General features: G+C 53.7%; 8 protein-coding genes across 8 annotated transcripts; 4 read left to right on the forward strand and 4 right to left on the reverse strand.

Moving 5' to 3' along the window:
* Window positions 1–690: 690 nt before the first annotated feature.
* On the reverse strand, window positions 691–1,242 carry CPAR01_12797 (uncharacterized protein; the record flags this gene model as incomplete). Its single annotated transcript, XM_060497052.1, has 1 exon — window positions 691–1,242. One exon carries the CDS (start codon window positions 1,240–1,242, stop codon window positions 691–693), a length of 552 nt encoding a protein of 183 aa, XP_060344585.1.
* A 1,411-nt stretch (window positions 1,243–2,653) lies between these two features.
* CPAR01_12798 (uncharacterized protein) lies at window positions 2,654–3,491 on the forward strand (the record flags this gene model as incomplete). Its single annotated transcript, XM_060497053.1, has 2 exons — window positions 2,654–3,241; window positions 3,300–3,491. The coding sequence occupies 2 exons, from the start codon at window positions 2,654–2,656 to the stop codon at window positions 3,489–3,491; spliced, it is 780 nt and encodes a 259-aa protein (XP_060344586.1).
* A 900-nt stretch (window positions 3,492–4,391) lies between these two features.
* CPAR01_12799 (uncharacterized protein) lies at window positions 4,392–5,420 on the forward strand (the record flags this gene model as incomplete). The annotated part of the gene is made up of 1 exon (XM_060497054.1): window positions 4,392–5,420. The coding sequence occupies one exon, from the start codon at window positions 4,392–4,394 to the stop codon at window positions 5,418–5,420; it is 1,029 nt and encodes a 342-aa protein (XP_060344587.1).
* A 297-nt stretch (window positions 5,421–5,717) lies between these two features.
* On the reverse strand, window positions 5,718–5,960 carry CPAR01_12800 (uncharacterized protein; the record flags this gene model as incomplete). Its single annotated transcript, XM_060497055.1, has 1 exon — window positions 5,718–5,960. The coding sequence occupies one exon, from the start codon at window positions 5,958–5,960 to the stop codon at window positions 5,718–5,720; it is 243 nt and encodes an 80-aa protein (XP_060344588.1).
* An 870-nt stretch (window positions 5,961–6,830) lies between these two features.
* On the forward strand, window positions 6,831–8,192 carry CPAR01_12801 (UbiD family decarboxylase; the record flags this gene model as incomplete). Its single annotated transcript, XM_060497056.1, has 1 exon — window positions 6,831–8,192. One exon carries the CDS (start codon window positions 6,831–6,833, stop codon window positions 8,190–8,192), a length of 1,362 nt encoding a protein of 453 aa, XP_060344589.1.
* A 319-nt stretch (window positions 8,193–8,511) lies between these two features.
* Window positions 8,512–10,266, reverse strand: CPAR01_12802 (uncharacterized protein; the record flags this gene model as incomplete). Its single annotated transcript, XM_060497057.1, has 1 exon — window positions 8,512–10,266. The coding sequence occupies one exon, from the start codon at window positions 10,264–10,266 to the stop codon at window positions 8,512–8,514; it is 1,755 nt and encodes a 584-aa protein (XP_060344590.1).
* A 1,874-nt stretch (window positions 10,267–12,140) lies between these two features.
* CPAR01_12803 (uncharacterized protein) lies at window positions 12,141–14,782 on the forward strand (the record flags this gene model as incomplete). The annotated part of the gene is made up of 3 exons (XM_060497058.1): window positions 12,141–12,197; window positions 12,251–12,322; window positions 12,383–14,782. 3 exons carry the CDS (start codon window positions 12,141–12,143, stop codon window positions 14,780–14,782), a joined length of 2,529 nt encoding a protein of 842 aa, XP_060344591.1.
* Window positions 14,783–15,070: 288 nt separating this feature from the next.
* CPAR01_12804 (uncharacterized protein) lies at window positions 15,071–15,415 on the reverse strand (the record flags this gene model as incomplete). The annotated part of the gene is made up of 1 exon (XM_060497059.1): window positions 15,071–15,415. The coding sequence occupies one exon, from the start codon at window positions 15,413–15,415 to the stop codon at window positions 15,071–15,073; it is 345 nt and encodes a 114-aa protein (XP_060344592.1).
* Between the last annotated feature and the right edge of the window lie 507 nt (window positions 15,416–15,922).

Raw genomic sequence — 15,922 nt, forward strand, 5'->3', positions numbered from 1 at the left:
TCCCTGAAAAGTACTGACCTCTTGTAAGCGTGATGCGATTGGAATCAACTCCCCACTGATACGTTGCATAGCAGAGTCTCCAATCGACCTGATGCAAAGAGTAGCCTTTTTGCCAGAGACACTGGACATCATGAGGATTCCTGTTGCATCGATGTGTTCCGAGCTGTTACTAAGATGTGGAGAAAGGTATTCGTTGCCATATCGCTCCTCTACGGCATCTAGACCCTACCGAATGAGGTCTTTTCTAACGAGCTGTCCGCTTGGTACATCTCATACCACCATAGTCCAGTGTAAACGCAAGAAGTGGTTGCTGGAGATAGATAGCGTTGGAGAGTGTTCCCGTCCTTTTCACTGGAAGGGCATTTGACAAACCTGACATGACAATCTTAGGCTCTTCGAGCCCTTCTGAGCGGGTGCTCTCTCTATCCATCTGAATATGCCAAGCAGGGACATGTATTGATGGGAGCATATCTGAATCTTTCTCTCCTAGCCCATACATATCGGGCGATCTTTGACAAGCTGATTCTCAGAGAATAGAGCCTTGTGGTGAATTCTTTTGTAATTGGTGCAAAACACGTGCCCCTTTTCCTGTCAATCGTCAACTTTGGGACAAACCAGGGTGGTAGGTGTAGATTGACTCCTCAAGCAAACTTCGCAAACGGCGTTCAGTTTTAACCTGTGTGCGATCTCTCATTTGTCTTTAGCAGGGGGATCATTCAAATACATTTCGATAATTGGCCTGAGTCCGCTTTGCAAATCGCCACAGCCCTTGAGTTTCTTTTGTCCATGCCGCAAATGATTGACTGAGTACTGATGGTCGGAAGCGATGTGAAATGGTCGACTTAATTCGTTTTCGAATGTTGAATGATTTTTAGGTAGCTCTACTGGCTTTTGAAGGCTAGAGAAACAAGCATGTTCGAATGCCGAGAAGAGCATGGAGCAACTTTGTCGTAGACAGAATATGTCGACGGGATCCAGACGTTCCATGACTAGCAGCTGTATCTTGAGTGGAATCTGATATATCAGGAGTTCTTTCGCATTGATTCCGGCGTGCTTTTTTGTTGACTTTTGATCATAACTGGTGTAAATTTTGCCTGATCTGCAGGCTTTGCATGCTTTCTGATAGGGTGTAATCGAATCGCCACTCTGTGTTGGCGATTGGCGGTATGGAGGCAATAGATTGAAAATGCTGACACACAAGGAAGGTAGTCCTGTGATCAGAAACTCCCAAAATCGACCCATTACGAATGGGGGAGAAAGCGATATGCCCGGATGTAGAGAGATAAATGTGACAAGGCAATGAGGTGGTAAGCGAGCCGTGCTCCGGACGAAGATACAAACGCAGTTTTGAGAACCTGCGTGTGTACCAATTGATTAGGATATGGAGCTGAACGTACGACCCGAGTAGTAGTTCGGGCGAGGATTGAGCGAAAGAGACAAGATGTTGCAGAGAAACAGATGGTGAACATGGGGTGCATTATGCTAATCCTGGGGGCTTCAGTCTTTTCAAAGCGGAATGTCACGATAAGGTTTACTACCGGTAGAACCATGATGAAGGGGCGTAACATCACACAATTAGCTGCTTAGTGACTTTGATGGTAGATGGATTTAGGTCGGTTGGCGGCTCCCGTGTCTCTGGCACCAACCCTTATGGTCGAAGCTCATCACGTTCATAGGTACCTTAGGTACTAGGTAGGCACCCCCAGTGAACCGGCGAGTTGCCCTCGCTCCAAGTAGCTCTTCTTTATTACATACATACACAGAAAGTAGATCCTCTGCCATAACTACATGAACTTTCAAAACGTGTGACGACTCTTCCCTACTGCATGAATACTTACATGTATCCTTCTAATCCAATCAACGCCTTACAAGGATGCTGCGGGCAATCCACTACTAGCCTCTCACTGGAGGGTCGGATGCCTCAGAGATGAACCGTATTGTCGCTTTGGCGACCTCGTAAGTAGCCTTGGAGACGTTGATGGGCGCACGCAGAGACCCCTGCACAGCGGTGCTTGCCAGTTTCAATAGACTCTAAAGTCGCATGCGGAATGATTGTTGAGCTCATGGTAAGGTCACCGTAATGAAGTGAAAATGATTCAACATAAATCAGGTACGCATTGACCGCGAAACCGCCTCTTGATACCGTTTACAGGACATTATTGCCGCAATATCACATGTAAGTTGGAAGGGAGGACTTGGCGTAGTGAGAGTAGCCCCAAACGCCCATATGTATATACTCCATCTGTTGCACCATCAATCACGAAGCCGATAGAGAAGATGCCAGGCCATCAGTCAGACTTTAGTCAAGCTACAGTCATGCTGTACCTTATGGCTGTAAATATCTGTAAAGGAGTTAAGCAGAGTGTATGTAACCCGAGCACTGACGAAAATGGCCCCTAGGAAGGATGATGTGCCCCGCGCTCTCAGTGCCCCGCAACGCGTTGGTAGCTTGATCGCGTCTCGCTGTGTGGCGTGGACGCGATTATCTCACCCCTCCTACTTAAGCCCCAATACGCTGAACCTTTCACATTGACAAGTCACCTGGCCTGTTGTACGCGCTGCGAACTACGTTGCCGTACCTTGGATAAAATACATCGATATTCTTCAATTTATTCAACGACATCTTGCAAGGCAATTTCCGAATGAATCCGCAATGAGTGGTCTAATAGAGAGCATTAAGGCCCACTGGAGTCGAGTACCCTGCGGCGGTTGTGGCAGCGTCTACCCCAAACTGTGTTTCTCCGTCAGAGATCAACGATGCGCCAATCGCAAAGAGGTGCTTACCATCGCTGCGGACTGCGAAGTGGCAATAGCTGAAAGAGAAAACATCAACGATCGGGTGGAAGCTTTCAAGCAGGACGAGGATCGTCTGCACGAGACGCTGGCCCGCGAGGACGTCTACATCAAGTCTCTTGAAGTCGCACTTGAGGAAGCGCGGAATCGCCGTAGGAAAACGTGTGAAGAACATAATACCCGCTGGGCCGACTTTACAAAAAACTTCGACGGCCACCGAGACATGATCAACAAGTCTGGTCATTTGGTTAATCGGTTGCATGAAGCCATGGGGAGGATGTATGCCCTTAACCCTAGACGCTTTACGGACCACAGCCTGGAGGATCACGACCGGTCTGAAGAGAATAAGGAAAATATCGGGCCTCGATGGGAGATTTGCAGTATTACTCCGTCCACCTACCTCGCAAGTGACGACATGCGGCCGAGTGGGGGTGAATCGGCTTGCATGGTAAGAGAAGGGACGACAAAGTATCAGGCTGTCGCGAACTGGGTTTTTGCCACCCTAGACGCGCAATCTGAAATTGATCGAGGAGTTGGTGTCAGCGGTAGTGACCACACATTTTCATCGGCGAGAAGACCACGGAGACAAGAGTGTTGCGGTCAACGGCATCGGTACCGACCGTACGATCGTCGAGGTTGACAATTGCTCCGGAGTAGCTGAGCCTCCTTCCCGTGGATCATGGCACATACACATCTAATACTAGCCTGACAGTTGCATCATGTTTTTTGAGCCTCCTTTGATATTACCTCGCCAAATGCAAGGCTGTTCATTCATGCGCCAGAGTCCGCTACCACTGGCGCTTTTCCGCTATTTGATGAACACTGGCCCTCGACAACAGACGAGAACATTGAGATGGAGGCAGTGTATGAAGAAAGGTAATTCCTCGCTGATACGGTGCGCGCTAGGTAGGTAACGGTGCCCGGTCCTCTGGGTTAGCACCCCAGCAAACTTGCGGGCATCATGGAGGAGTTGAGTCCCCCGATGGAAAGACAGTAGGATACACGCGCCATCTTACCTATGATGACGTGTGGAACCTGCGAATTGTCTGACACTCTTTACACTTAAGACCTGCCTACCTTCTACAGGAATGTGGCTTGAAATCTCTGAGTTTAAGCCAGTGCCAGCGATCAAGTGTGCTCCCTGTGAAACTCTGGTCCGGAGATCCGTGCAATAACGCAGTAAAACGCGTCGTTGCTTGACGCGTCCGCGTCTCCGAGCACCAGGCCCTTAAAACCCCTGCATCAACACGCTTCCACTTAGGTACACTGCTTTTTCTTGTCCAACATACTTTCGTAACAAATACTCAGCCAGGTATTTGAAGTGTATACTAAGGAGAGCAAACAAAACTCACTTGGACTCGGGTTACTCCATTCGTTAATACTACACAAAGATCAATAAAGTAAGGGCTACTGTGAGAAGGCCACTCAAGGTGAGAGGATCCGCTCCTGTGGAAAACCAACAGTGTGCTCACGCTTGCCAGATGCAACCCCTGTGGAAGTCAGAATACATCGGTGGATTTGCAGAATGGGACCCGACGCCATGCAGAGGCTGCGGAAGAAGTGGCAATCACACCATCATCAAGCACAGAAACTGCGCAATGATGGAACTTGAATCCTCCGTCGCCGCGCGAGTTATGACCGATCGTGCTTGGGAACGACTGGAGCGTATTATCAAAAATGCAGAATATGTGATCGATGAGTTCGACGGGGAGTGCCAACGAGCAGATGCTGCCGTGCGTGAGATGGAAGATGCTATCAAGATGGCGGAGGAGATGGTAATTTCGCAAGCCGTCCTCGGCCCTCTGCGAAGGGCGTTGCGCAAGGCGGAGGAAACTCGCGACAGCGTTGTGCTCACGCGCATCAACCGAAAAAAGATGCTGGTGTCACTGTATAGACAGAGGATGGCAATGTGCGACTTGTTGAACGTGGCGGAGGTTCGCGAGGAACTGGCGATTGAGACGTACCTGGCGACCCGACCGACCAGCCGAGACACGAGACTGGAAGCGCCACGAAGCGCTGCAGCACAAGCATCAGAACGGGCTAGGTGGTGGCAGCAGGAAGAGTTTGCCGATCCCGAAGAGCTCGAAGAGGATGAAGAGCAGCGATACCAGTACTTTCTAGATGACTGGAAATATCGTCGGGGGCAAAAAATCCGCGACCCTAAACTCGACTTCCTCCGCGATTGTATAAATTCACCATCCGTCGGCCTTCCTCCAGGTTGTACACGTCGTGTCACAGTACAGGACGAAGAAGACAGTTGGGCTCAGACTCCCACTCAAGTGGCCTCTTCCACACCTGTTCACTCGATCAAGATAGAGGATGATGAAGAGCAGGAAATTGTCAGGCGTCCAACGCCATCATCTTCACCGCCCATGTCTTCATCACCCGAGACGATGTCGAGTCCCCGCAGACTGCTGTGGGGGCATACCAATGAAAGGGCGACACGACACAGCATGAAGCGCAAGGACAGCTCTCATCCGGCGTCTGATGATTCGATAGAAGAGGCGCTGGGCCGCGCATTCAGAAACATCGAGAAGTCCGAAAGTGCTGGTGCTACTGCGGCAACGGGCCGGGCCCGACGAACTACGGGTGCTACTCGGCAGAAGCAGCGGGTCAGGCCGTACTAGAGTGAGACGCGGGTTGAGACCGTGAGACCCCCAAAACCCCGGGATGCCTGCGTGGAAGGGTTCTAGAATGGAAAGTTTGTACACTTGTGACACTTGTATTATAGCTATGAACAACTTTATGAAACAAAGACCAAGCTGACTCCGGGATATTGGATTGACAGAAACGGTTGGGAACTTGGAGATCGGCTCATCTCCTCCTTCTCCAACCCCTGACGCTCACAAGACCCTCAGAGGGGCGGTCCCATTCAGAAACTGGAGCTCCTTACCAGGGGGTCACAATGTAACCGAAAGTGAGAGTCATGAAAATCCCGCCGTATCCGTGTGCCACCTGAGCCGCTTTCCCCTATTTGGTAGCAATTTCGGTGGAGAACTGCAAAGAGAAAACCCAACGTTCAAAGTCAGTTTTTTCTTCAACCCATGTCTTTTTGCTTGTTTTTTATGAAGAACATATCCGTCCATGGCTCCATGCCCCCATTCTCCTTTTCTTTGGCTGAGCAACGGCTGGAAACGAACCACTCCCCCGAAACTTGGATTTCTCATTGATGAGACCAGAGAAAGGATGAGCGAATCGGTATCAAAGCCATGCAATGGTGTGGAAACTTGCAGGAAGCTGCTGCAGCCAGGGTTTTCTTGCTCTTCCTGCCGGCAGGCATGGGTACCAGCACCAGGCTGTTGGAAACGAATAGTTTCCTGGGGTTTGAGAGTTCGCTCGAGAGTTTCTCAGCACTGAGCACAACCATGATGCCATCGCGTGACATGTTTGTGAACGATCTTCAGCATAAACCAAGGTTTAGGGAGCTGCCAGACCTGCATCTGACGGCATAACTGACTCTTGACTCTTTATCCAACACCCAATGACGCATTACGTGTCTGCATACGAGAGTCCATACGTATCCTCATACGAACCTTGGGCCGTTCACCTGGGCACAAATGGAGTCGACTCAATATCGCTAACTCTTCCAAAAGATCCACATACATCCCCCTGGACCTGGAGCAAAATGGGGTCCTCTGCAATGATGAAGAGGATCGTGACCCCCCGCTGCCCAGGTGCTTCCAATTAAGCTGTGTGAGAGAGGTGGTTTCTTTTCCTTCATTCCCGTTCACCTTAGGACCCTTTCCTGTCCGAATGTCCACCTTTAGACCCCTACCTACATCATCTACAGCCTCCTTTTGATATCCCCACCGGCGGGAAACAAGATCTTCGAACCACCAAAAGGTGAGACAAACCCCGTGCTTGATCGCAGCGGGAATCTGCTCATGGGGCACATTACTTAAAAAATGCCTTCATTTGCGATCTCGATGAGTAAGGCTGAGTGAGCTGACATGGGGTTGAGTAAAGCGCGAACGTGTCCGTGACCTCGGAAAAGAGTGTACATTTCTGCTCTACTGGAGCAGTGACAGTCCAGCTAGATGGACCCGGACGTCTGCCGGAATTGCGGCCACAGTGGCAAGCACATTGACTTTGCGGACGCCCGATGCGCCATCACGGAGCGGGATGACGCCGAGCGCGACAAGCTCCAGGCCGACGCGGCCCTGGCCCGGGCCCGCAACATCTGCGAGACGTCGCTCTCACTCATGAAGCGGCAGATGCAGGAGCTCGAGGACGCCAACGAGGCCATTGACGTACTGCGCGCCGCGCTGGCGGCCGCCGAGGACCGAAGGGAGCGCGTGCGGCGTGATCTCGGCACCCATGGCGACGTGTGCCTACTCGCGCGGTCGAACGTCGAGGCGGCGGAGGAGATGGCCATCTCGGCTGCCGGGCGGTACTTTGAGGCCGGAAGGGCTGTGACTGCGTTGGAGGATCGGGAGCAGTTGAGGAAGCAGTCGCCGAGTATTCACGTGGAAGAGGCGCCGCCTTTGCCGGTGACTGTGCCAATGGAAGAGGATGACGATGCGGAGGATGAAGCGAGGGAGAAGGAAGACCGGAGGTGGAAGAGGTCGAATGAGCGCTTTTGCAAGTGGTTGCGACAGTCTGAGGCGCAGCGGCAGATTATGAAGTCTTCGTGGACCAAGCTGAGGGTCGCGGAGAGGTTAGCTGGGGAGAGCGTCAATGTCGACGTTGATGTCGATGTCGACGCAGTTGACGAAGAGGAAGATGAAGAGACGGCACGCCGGAAAAGGGTCCAGGCGTGGACTGCCGCACGGAGGCTGACAGACCAGCTTCCGCCAGAGGAGGACCCTACCATGGAGACGGAGTACCTGGAATCGGAGCCGACTGATTCCGCAGAGACGACGGAGGGATCTTCTGAGCCATTGGTGTTGGCGCCGGCACCGACGTCTGCTCCTACTTCCTCCGCTCACAAGACTGGCGTATCCAAGAGAGCGCCGGCGCTGAGGACAAGGGCAAAGACTGGCAGAGCTGCGACGACGGCGACTGCACCTGCGACGCAAGCGCCCCAGACTGTGCCGTCAAGTCCGATAAAAGGACGCAACCTACGGACTGCTCGAAGGGTGGAAAGCCAGACTCGCTCGGAACCGACGCGGCCGACAACAGCGACGACAACGGCGACGAAGAGGGTGAAGAGGGAGCCGAAGACAACATCTGCGGTCGTGATGGGGAAGACGGGGACTACCACTGCTCCTAGCTCAGATGGTGCCGCCGCTGGCCGGCCGGCTGCGCGGACACGGGCTCGGACTGGGAAGACCCCGGCAGCGCCTACGGTAGTGGCAGCGGAAACACCGGCGGCGACACGGCCTCAGAGGGCTACGAGAAGGAGGTCGGTGAGAGTTCAGCCATATCCTCAACCGGGTGCTCAGCCGAGATGGAAGTGAGGTGTTTTTATTGACGTGGCCATGATTGGATGGTCTAGTAGTTGCGTTGAAACTGTGAAGGCCTTGAGGAGGGGGCCGATGCCCTCCTCGTCCATACCCCTCAGATTGAATAGTCTCAATTCATAGCGTTTCTTTTGTCAATTGCCCACCCATTGAGTCGACTGTACTCGATGTTTTCTAGTCACATGTGTTCGCCAGGAGCCCAGTCATGAAAAGATGTGGTGTTATTTGTTCAGAAAATGAGTGAGAGTCATCTGATTAGATGACCATAAAATGTCGCCATCGGAGCTACCCATCACGACATGGCGGACCGTCAACTCTAAAAGAACCTCCACACCGAATCCGCACTTCTCGTCTTCTTGAAAGCGCTGTACCATCTACACAGCGGATACATAATCGCCATAACAACCAGCCAATTTGCCCACCAAACCCAAATGTTACTGACTCCGACCGCAGGCCTACCGTCCATTGGAGGAGGCAGGCCGTTCTCGCGCCCAAAGAGCCCAACGAGCAGCATGCACAAGCTAAAGAGGATGACGAGGTGCGTGAGGTAGAAAAAGAGTGCCGACGTGCCAAACACGAGAAGAACGCCGAGCCACTTTGTTGCAACCCGCGGAGGCACCGAACCGAAGATGGCGAGCAGGAAGAACGTCGCCGCAAGAGTGTATGCGAAGAAGGCAAAGTCTGGCGGGTACTTCACGACGTAAAAGAAGGACGCCACGGAAACGAGGTACGGGTTCGCATCTGGGCTCGCCGCCTGATCCGGGGTCCGCAGACATCCTTCAGATAGATTCCCAATGCGGAGTACGCGTGTGAGAACGAAGAGAACGCTGAAGATGAGGCCCGCGGCGACGTTGCCGCATGCCAGCTTCGTGGACGACAAGGGACGAGCAAGGATGATGCGCGCGTAGAGGAGGCCCAGGATGGCAAATGAGAGCCACGCCAGAGGTGGAAAGCCGGACATGACGTGCGGGCGGTTGACTTCAAAGAACCAGAAGCGCCAAAAGTCGTTGGCTACCGTGCCGGTGACAGGAGAAGACGAGGCGGCGGCGCAGGCTCCATGGGTCGGCGACACCCAGTGATTCCAGCAAATCGTGACGAAGCCGAGTACAAGAAGCACGGCGTTGTGGATGTGCCATGAGATTTGTTGGGCGCGAGCGGAAGCCTTGGACTTGGGCGGATTATCGTGGCCCGTATGAACGAGGAGAGGCGTCCTCTCACTTCCGTCGCCGCGACGACGACCACCTCCACAACCGGTACCTACAAAAAAACGATCGAGCAGGTTAGCCAACAACGGCTCCGTCTCGTTGATAGCGAGCCACAAGAGGCCGACGAGGAGGTAATCCACCGCCAGCGCCACGAGGACCATGTTAAGAAACCACAGCTGGCCCTGCGTCAGCACGAACCCCATGACCGTCGAGACGGCCGTCAGAATGACGGCGCGCATTGCAAAGTGCTTCGCCATTCGGGCGGAGGACCAGCCCATCTTGAGGCGGGAGCGGCCGAAATACGCGACACCCATGCCGAGGAGAAAAGTGAAGCCGGGGGCGCAGAGGTGCGAGAGCATGCGGACGGCGTAGCCAAAGTGACCGTTCCAGCGCTCGACGACGGCGGAGTCGGATTCTTGGTGGTTTGCGCCGGTGGAGTGTGGCCAGGCGTTGAGGCCAACTACGTTGTGGTCCATTGCCATGAACATCATCAGCAGTCCACGGAGGAGGTCCGGCGCCAGAGCGCGGGTTGGCGGCGGCGGAGGTGAGGCATCGTCAGCTTGTGCTGGCTGCTCTGGTAAAATGGTCGGCCGGCGTCCGTTTGCTAGTGCCCGAAGGGAATCCGTGGCTTTTGCAGTTGTCGTTGAAGGCGGCTGAGAGGTGCCGTAGGTGTAGCCGTTGGACGACGTGCTCGGCTCTGCCGTGTTGACGTTGTCGTCGTCAGATTCGGCTGCCGTCACGGACTCCTCATCGTTGGGGAGGGTGTGCAAGGACGTATCCTCCTCATCCCGATGGAAACCTCGTACGTTGGGGTCTTTGAGAGACTCTCGTAATATGGAAGCGAGGTTGGCGTCTGTCGAAGCCATCTTGCTCGCCGGGTTATGTTGGTTTACGTTGAGAGCATTCAACAGTTTTCATGAGTCTCACAAGAGGAGGACTTGAAGCACAAGAAGGCAAAGGGAACGGTTTATGAACTGTGTCAAGGCTGTTCAACGCCTACTAGGTATGGGAGGATTAGTCAACCGAACGCAGGCTTCCGCCTGACCCGCGTCGCCGCGTCGCGAGAGGGAGGAACACACGGGCAGAGTGTCCAAGAGGGGGATCTTAGCGTGGGCAAAAAAAGGGCGAATTCTATTCTGGTGGAACGTCCTGTCGCAGTTGATGACGTGCACCAATTGCAGTTGGGGGAAATCTGGAACTGGCGGAGCGGAGGACGCGGGCGGCGGCTCAGGCACGAGACAAAGACCGAGTGGACATTAGGCTTTGTTTTGAGTACTTTTATTCATCTCGAAGGTCTCTTTCAGGTTCCCCTGCGTCAGGCACTGCATCAAGCAGCATACTAGTTCTTGGTTATAGTCAAGTGATACCATCTTGTCGGACTCAAGTCGCTTCAAGCTGGAGAACACCTCGAAGAGGTAAGCGAACAGAACAAAAGAGCCTCAACTCGCCCCTCGGTGACTTTTGCAGCTGAGCAATGTGAGGCGGGCCAACTTCAGCCCCGAGCGGCTCAGCCGTCTGAACTTTCCGAGCGACATGTCCGCCGCTAGACACCCACCTGGATCTTCAAACTCCGCATACTTCATCAGCATTGTCTTAGTTGCTGATTTCGATGTTGTTTTCATCCATTCATCTCAATCAACATGAGCACAAAAAGGGACACTCCCAAACCTTCGTCGCTAGGTTCAGGGGCTCTTCTAAGGCGGTGTCGCAACAGGCCGTTTGTCCCGGTTCACTGGTTAGACTTCCCGCTGACCGCCTCAACCGTGTGGATCTGTACCTGACATGGGCCTGAGAACATGTGGCACCGCATAACGGGCTCTCTGGGCGTGACCTGCCAGCGAAACGCTGCATCTGGGGACCTGCCGCAGCCCGATAGCAAGGGATCTACCCGTAGGATCTTTTGATTATCAGGAACCCGCAAGCTTGCCACAGGTGGCCGGACTTGACGCGCAGACTTGTCGATTGATCTGATTCTGCGTTGCTGTAAACGACCTTCTCTTTCTCACGTCAGCTTGGGAGCCGCTAGCAGGATGAAGCTTTGGTGGCTCATTCCAACAAATTCCGCGCAGCCACAGCAACTTGAGTGGCTGAACACACTTGAGGGCTTAGGTCGGCGCGGGGTCAATCAATGGGCCCTGAACTCAACCGAATGAGTCAGCATGACTCTCCCGATCTGCCAGTGCAGTTCAAGAGTCCTTCGGTCAGTACACGCAAAGCCAGCCCAGATCCATGCCCATTTTAACTCTTTTGACTTCGGGACCAGGACATCTCGACGGTGTCTCGGTCTCGTGTCAACATTACATGTGGTATCTAGAAGACGGCCGAAGCCGCGGAGGTCACCGCACCTTACCGGAGACATGTTCCGGTTCAGTTTCCCGGCCGTCTTCCGAACTTGATCCATTTCAGCCGATCGCGGGTGAATCGACTCGTCCTGATTGAGCATTAAGAAACGCTTCTATTGGCGAAAACTTGTGTAGCTGATTCTTAGTCTGCAAGTCGTCATTGCTCGTTGCTATCCGCCATCCCCTCACACGGCAGCTCACAAAATGTGGAGGGATTCTGGAGACCCCATCAGTATGCCTCTGCCGTTCCGAGTTCCGACCTCCGTTGGGACCCCACTTCAACTTATCCGCGGGGCATTATCGCGGGGCAATAAATGAACCCCCAGGCCGTGATGAGTTGATGTCAATGAGAAAGCCGGGACGAGAATTATTGGTCGAAGGCGAGAATATCACTCAAAATGGCAGACAAGACAGATATTGAGGCTATTCTCAAGACATTAACTCTTGAAGAAAAGGTAACGTTCCTTGTAACCTTTGTACCGTCATATCACTGACCCCTCACTCTTAGATCCGCCTTCTCGCAGGCCGCAACTTTGTCGAAACTGGCGATGTCCCCGATAAAGGGGTGCCTGCAATCAAGGTATTCATACCCCCAACAGCTCCATATACCAAAGGCTCAGAACTGACCATTTTTTCACAGACAACAGATGGCCCCAACGGCACCCGCGGCGCCGCGATAGACGGCAGCACAAAAGCAGCATGTTTCCCGGCTGCCTGTAGCATAGCGGCGACCTTTGATCGACGCATAGCCCGCTCCGTCGGCGCGGCTCTCGCCCAGGAATCCAAAGCAAAGGGAGCCCGCTGTCTCCTCGCGCCCACAGTATGCATCCACCGCCACCCGCTTGGAGGGCGCAACTTCGAGAGCTACAGCGAGGACCCCTTCCTTGCAGGCAAGCTCGCCTCGGAGATGATCCAGGGGTGCCAAAGTCTGGGCGTCAGCGCGACGATTAAGCATTTCGTCGCCAATGAGCAAGAGACTGCGAGGACAACGGTGGACGAGACAATTAGTGAGCGGGCGTTGAGAGAGATCTACCTCAAGCCGTTTGAGATTGCGGTCAAAGAGGCAAAGCCTTTGGCCATCATGTCTGCTTACAACCTCATCAATGGAAAGCACTGCGATTCGAATGAGTGGTTGCTGAAGGAGGTCCTAAGAGGGGAGTGGGGATGGAAGGGTCTGGTTATGAGCGATTGGGGCGGAACCAACTCCGTGGCGGAAGGAATCAAGGCCGGCATGGATATTGAGATGCCCGGACCTCCGAGAATACGCAAGCCCGCAGCCGTTCTCAATGCCGTGAACAGCGGCGAGGTAACCGAGGCTGATATCGACGAGCGCGTACGTACGATACTCGAGTGGACGGAACAGCTCAACGGCTTCAAAGACCCGACCATCACCGTGGAAACGGCAATCGATCGCCCCGAACACCGTGCCTTGATTCGGGATGCGGGCGCGCGAGGCATCGTCCTCCTCAAGAACGACAACAACATCCTCCCACTCACGAAGGAAAAGGTCAAGGGCAAGAAGATTGCCCTCATCGGCTACGCCAAAGACGGCCTCGCCCACGGCGGCGGCAGCGCAAGCGTGAACGCACACTACAGACTCCCGCCCTGGGACGCCCTCCATGAGGCCCTGGGCTCCGACGTGGAGTTCACCTACGCAAAAGGTGCTCACAAAGAGCGTCTTCTCCCGCCCATCACCCACGACGGAAGGGTCGGCACCATCGTCGGTCTGGACGGGAAACCTGGCTTCAGCCGGGTGTTCTACGACTTTGGCAAGGAGGATGCCCAGCCTGTTTCGGTCCTCAATAGCTATCCAAACTCGGCTTACTCCCCGCTAGGCTCCCAGGAGTCAATGTGGAAGACACTCGACATCGTTGGCGACTTCACGCCTTCCGAAACGGGTTCGCACTACATCGCCTGCTCAGGCATAGGCCCGACTCAGGTGTTTGTAGATGACGAGGTCGTCTTTGAGCAAAAAGGAAATTGCGCAGATCCTATGGGCGCTTTATTCCAAGCCGCCAACGAGCCGCAAACAAAACATGCTTTCACAGCAGGCAAAACCTACCGCCTCCGCATCCACAGCAAACCGCCTACCAAGATCGGTCTTGAGATCCTGGAAGGCCGCACAGGTGTGCGAATGGGCTTCGGGCTGGAATCAGTCCGAGACGCGGACCTTCAGGGCGAAGCTGCGCGGGTGGCTGCCGAAGCGGACTTTGCTATCGTATTCACCGGACATGATCCGCAGTGGGAGACGGAAGGCCGCGATCAGGAATCGTTCCACCTGCCCTACGACCAGGATGGGCTTATTGATGTCGTCGCGAAGGCTAGCGGCGGCAAGACGATCGTAGTCAACTCTACCGGCGTGGCGGTCGCGATGCCCTGGCTTGGCAAGGTGTCTGCTCTGGCGCAGTCGTGGTTCCCCGGCCAGGAGTGCGGCAATGCCATTGCTGATGTGCTCACCGGTGCCGTAAACCCTGAGGGTAAACTGCCTGTCAGTTTTCCCGCTCTCGTTGAGGATGCTCCCGCACATGGGAACTTCCCTGGGAAGAGAGGTGATGATGGAGTGCTCAGGGTCGAGTATGCCGAGGGCGTATTTGTTGGATACAGGCACTACGACCGTGTGGCAAAGGAGGTATTGAACTTCCCCTTTGGATACGGTCTTTCGTACACAACCTTCGAGTACACAGGCTTTCAAGTGACGAAGAATAACTCTGCTGGAAACGAGTTTGACGTCTCGGTGGAGGTATCCAACACGGGTCCCGTCGCCGGCGGCACTGTAGTCCAGGTGTACGCCGGGAAGACGGAGAGGTCGGCGGACACGCCGGTAAAAGTACTCACTGCGTTTGACAAGGTTCGGCTACAGCCGGGAGAGAAGGCTATGGTCAGGTTGGCGATCTCGGCAAAGAATTTTGCTTCATTTGATGAGTCGACGAGAGAGTGGGTCCTCGAGGCTGGAGAGTACAGCTTCTACCTTGGCGAGTCTGCGGCAGAGACTTTGCAGACTGTATCACTGAATCTGGAGAGAATCATCTACCACAGATAGTGCAGAAGGGGGGTCTAGTGAGTCATTCAATGTAGATGTAAACTTGGAAGTTGTAAATCCAGAACGATCAACATAACGCTGTATTTCAGGGGGTGAATCAAACTGAGCAGACATGACTATGGGCTTGCACATACTAATTGTGGAATGAATTTTCGGACTTCATCAAATGGCATCTCGGCTTGTTCTCTCCGCCTTACGAATGTGCAAGGATCTCGTGATTTGATCCCTCCAACCTTTCCTGTTTCTGAGCATCTTTTTAGCATAACCTCTTGACAGGCACTTCATACTTTACCTGCTACGATTCGCCCAACTCTTGCGACCATTGAAAGATCCGTCACCGGTACGAGTTATCCGCTTCACATATTGATCCATGCGGTGCGCCGCAACATTCGCCCAAGCCTGGTGTTCGAGATCGTCATGGCTAAGCTGGCATGCCATGATTCTCTCTTCTTCTTCTTCATCCTCTTCCTCGTCCTCGTCTCCGTCCCCGTCCCCGTCCCCGTCCTCATCAACCTCCTGTTCGTTTTCGAATAGAACACCATTTGACCAAGGCCATTCAAACGTAGCTTGGGTGGCTTGAAGTCTTGGAATTCGCTCGCCGGCGGGCACTTGCCTCCTCCGACACGATACCATATACGCGTAAGCTCTGTCGCGTACGCTGCATCCATGCGTGGAATCGGGTCGCCATCATTGACGAAGGCGAGTATATTCCCTCGAAGGAAGTTGCTATCGGTATAGATTTTGGTGAGGCGGGCGTCAATGTCGGTGTTGAACAACAGAGGACAACCAAAGTGGACGCAAGACAGCGTCGGCTTCTTCGAGGGCAGATCTGTGTCGTGTTGTCAGCCTGATGCTCTGTTCTGACACTTTAGGTGTAACCAAAACACGATCTGTTCATGTTGGAGTCCTTACCAAGAACTTGGCTTGTAAGAAGATGGCAAAACAGAAGGCATGCAACGGCTCCGTCAGCAGAATGACCTATGAAAACAATTTCTATCTCCTGATCTTCCGTTTGACTCTCGTTTAGGGCAGCTTTTATCTGATATACCAGTCCTGGAGCAACAGTTCTGGCAGATTGGGCGAACCCGCGATGCACTTTCAGCGTTGGTTTCAAACGTGACTCGGGGAGTTTCTAAATAA

Source organism: Colletotrichum paranaense (genome assembly GCF_030867605.1).
Source record: "Colletotrichum paranaense strain IMI 384185 chromosome Unknown Scaffold_11.1, whole genome shotgun sequence".
In the NCBI taxonomy this organism is placed as follows: Eukaryota; Fungi; Ascomycota; class Sordariomycetes; order Glomerellales; family Glomerellaceae; genus Colletotrichum; species Colletotrichum paranaense.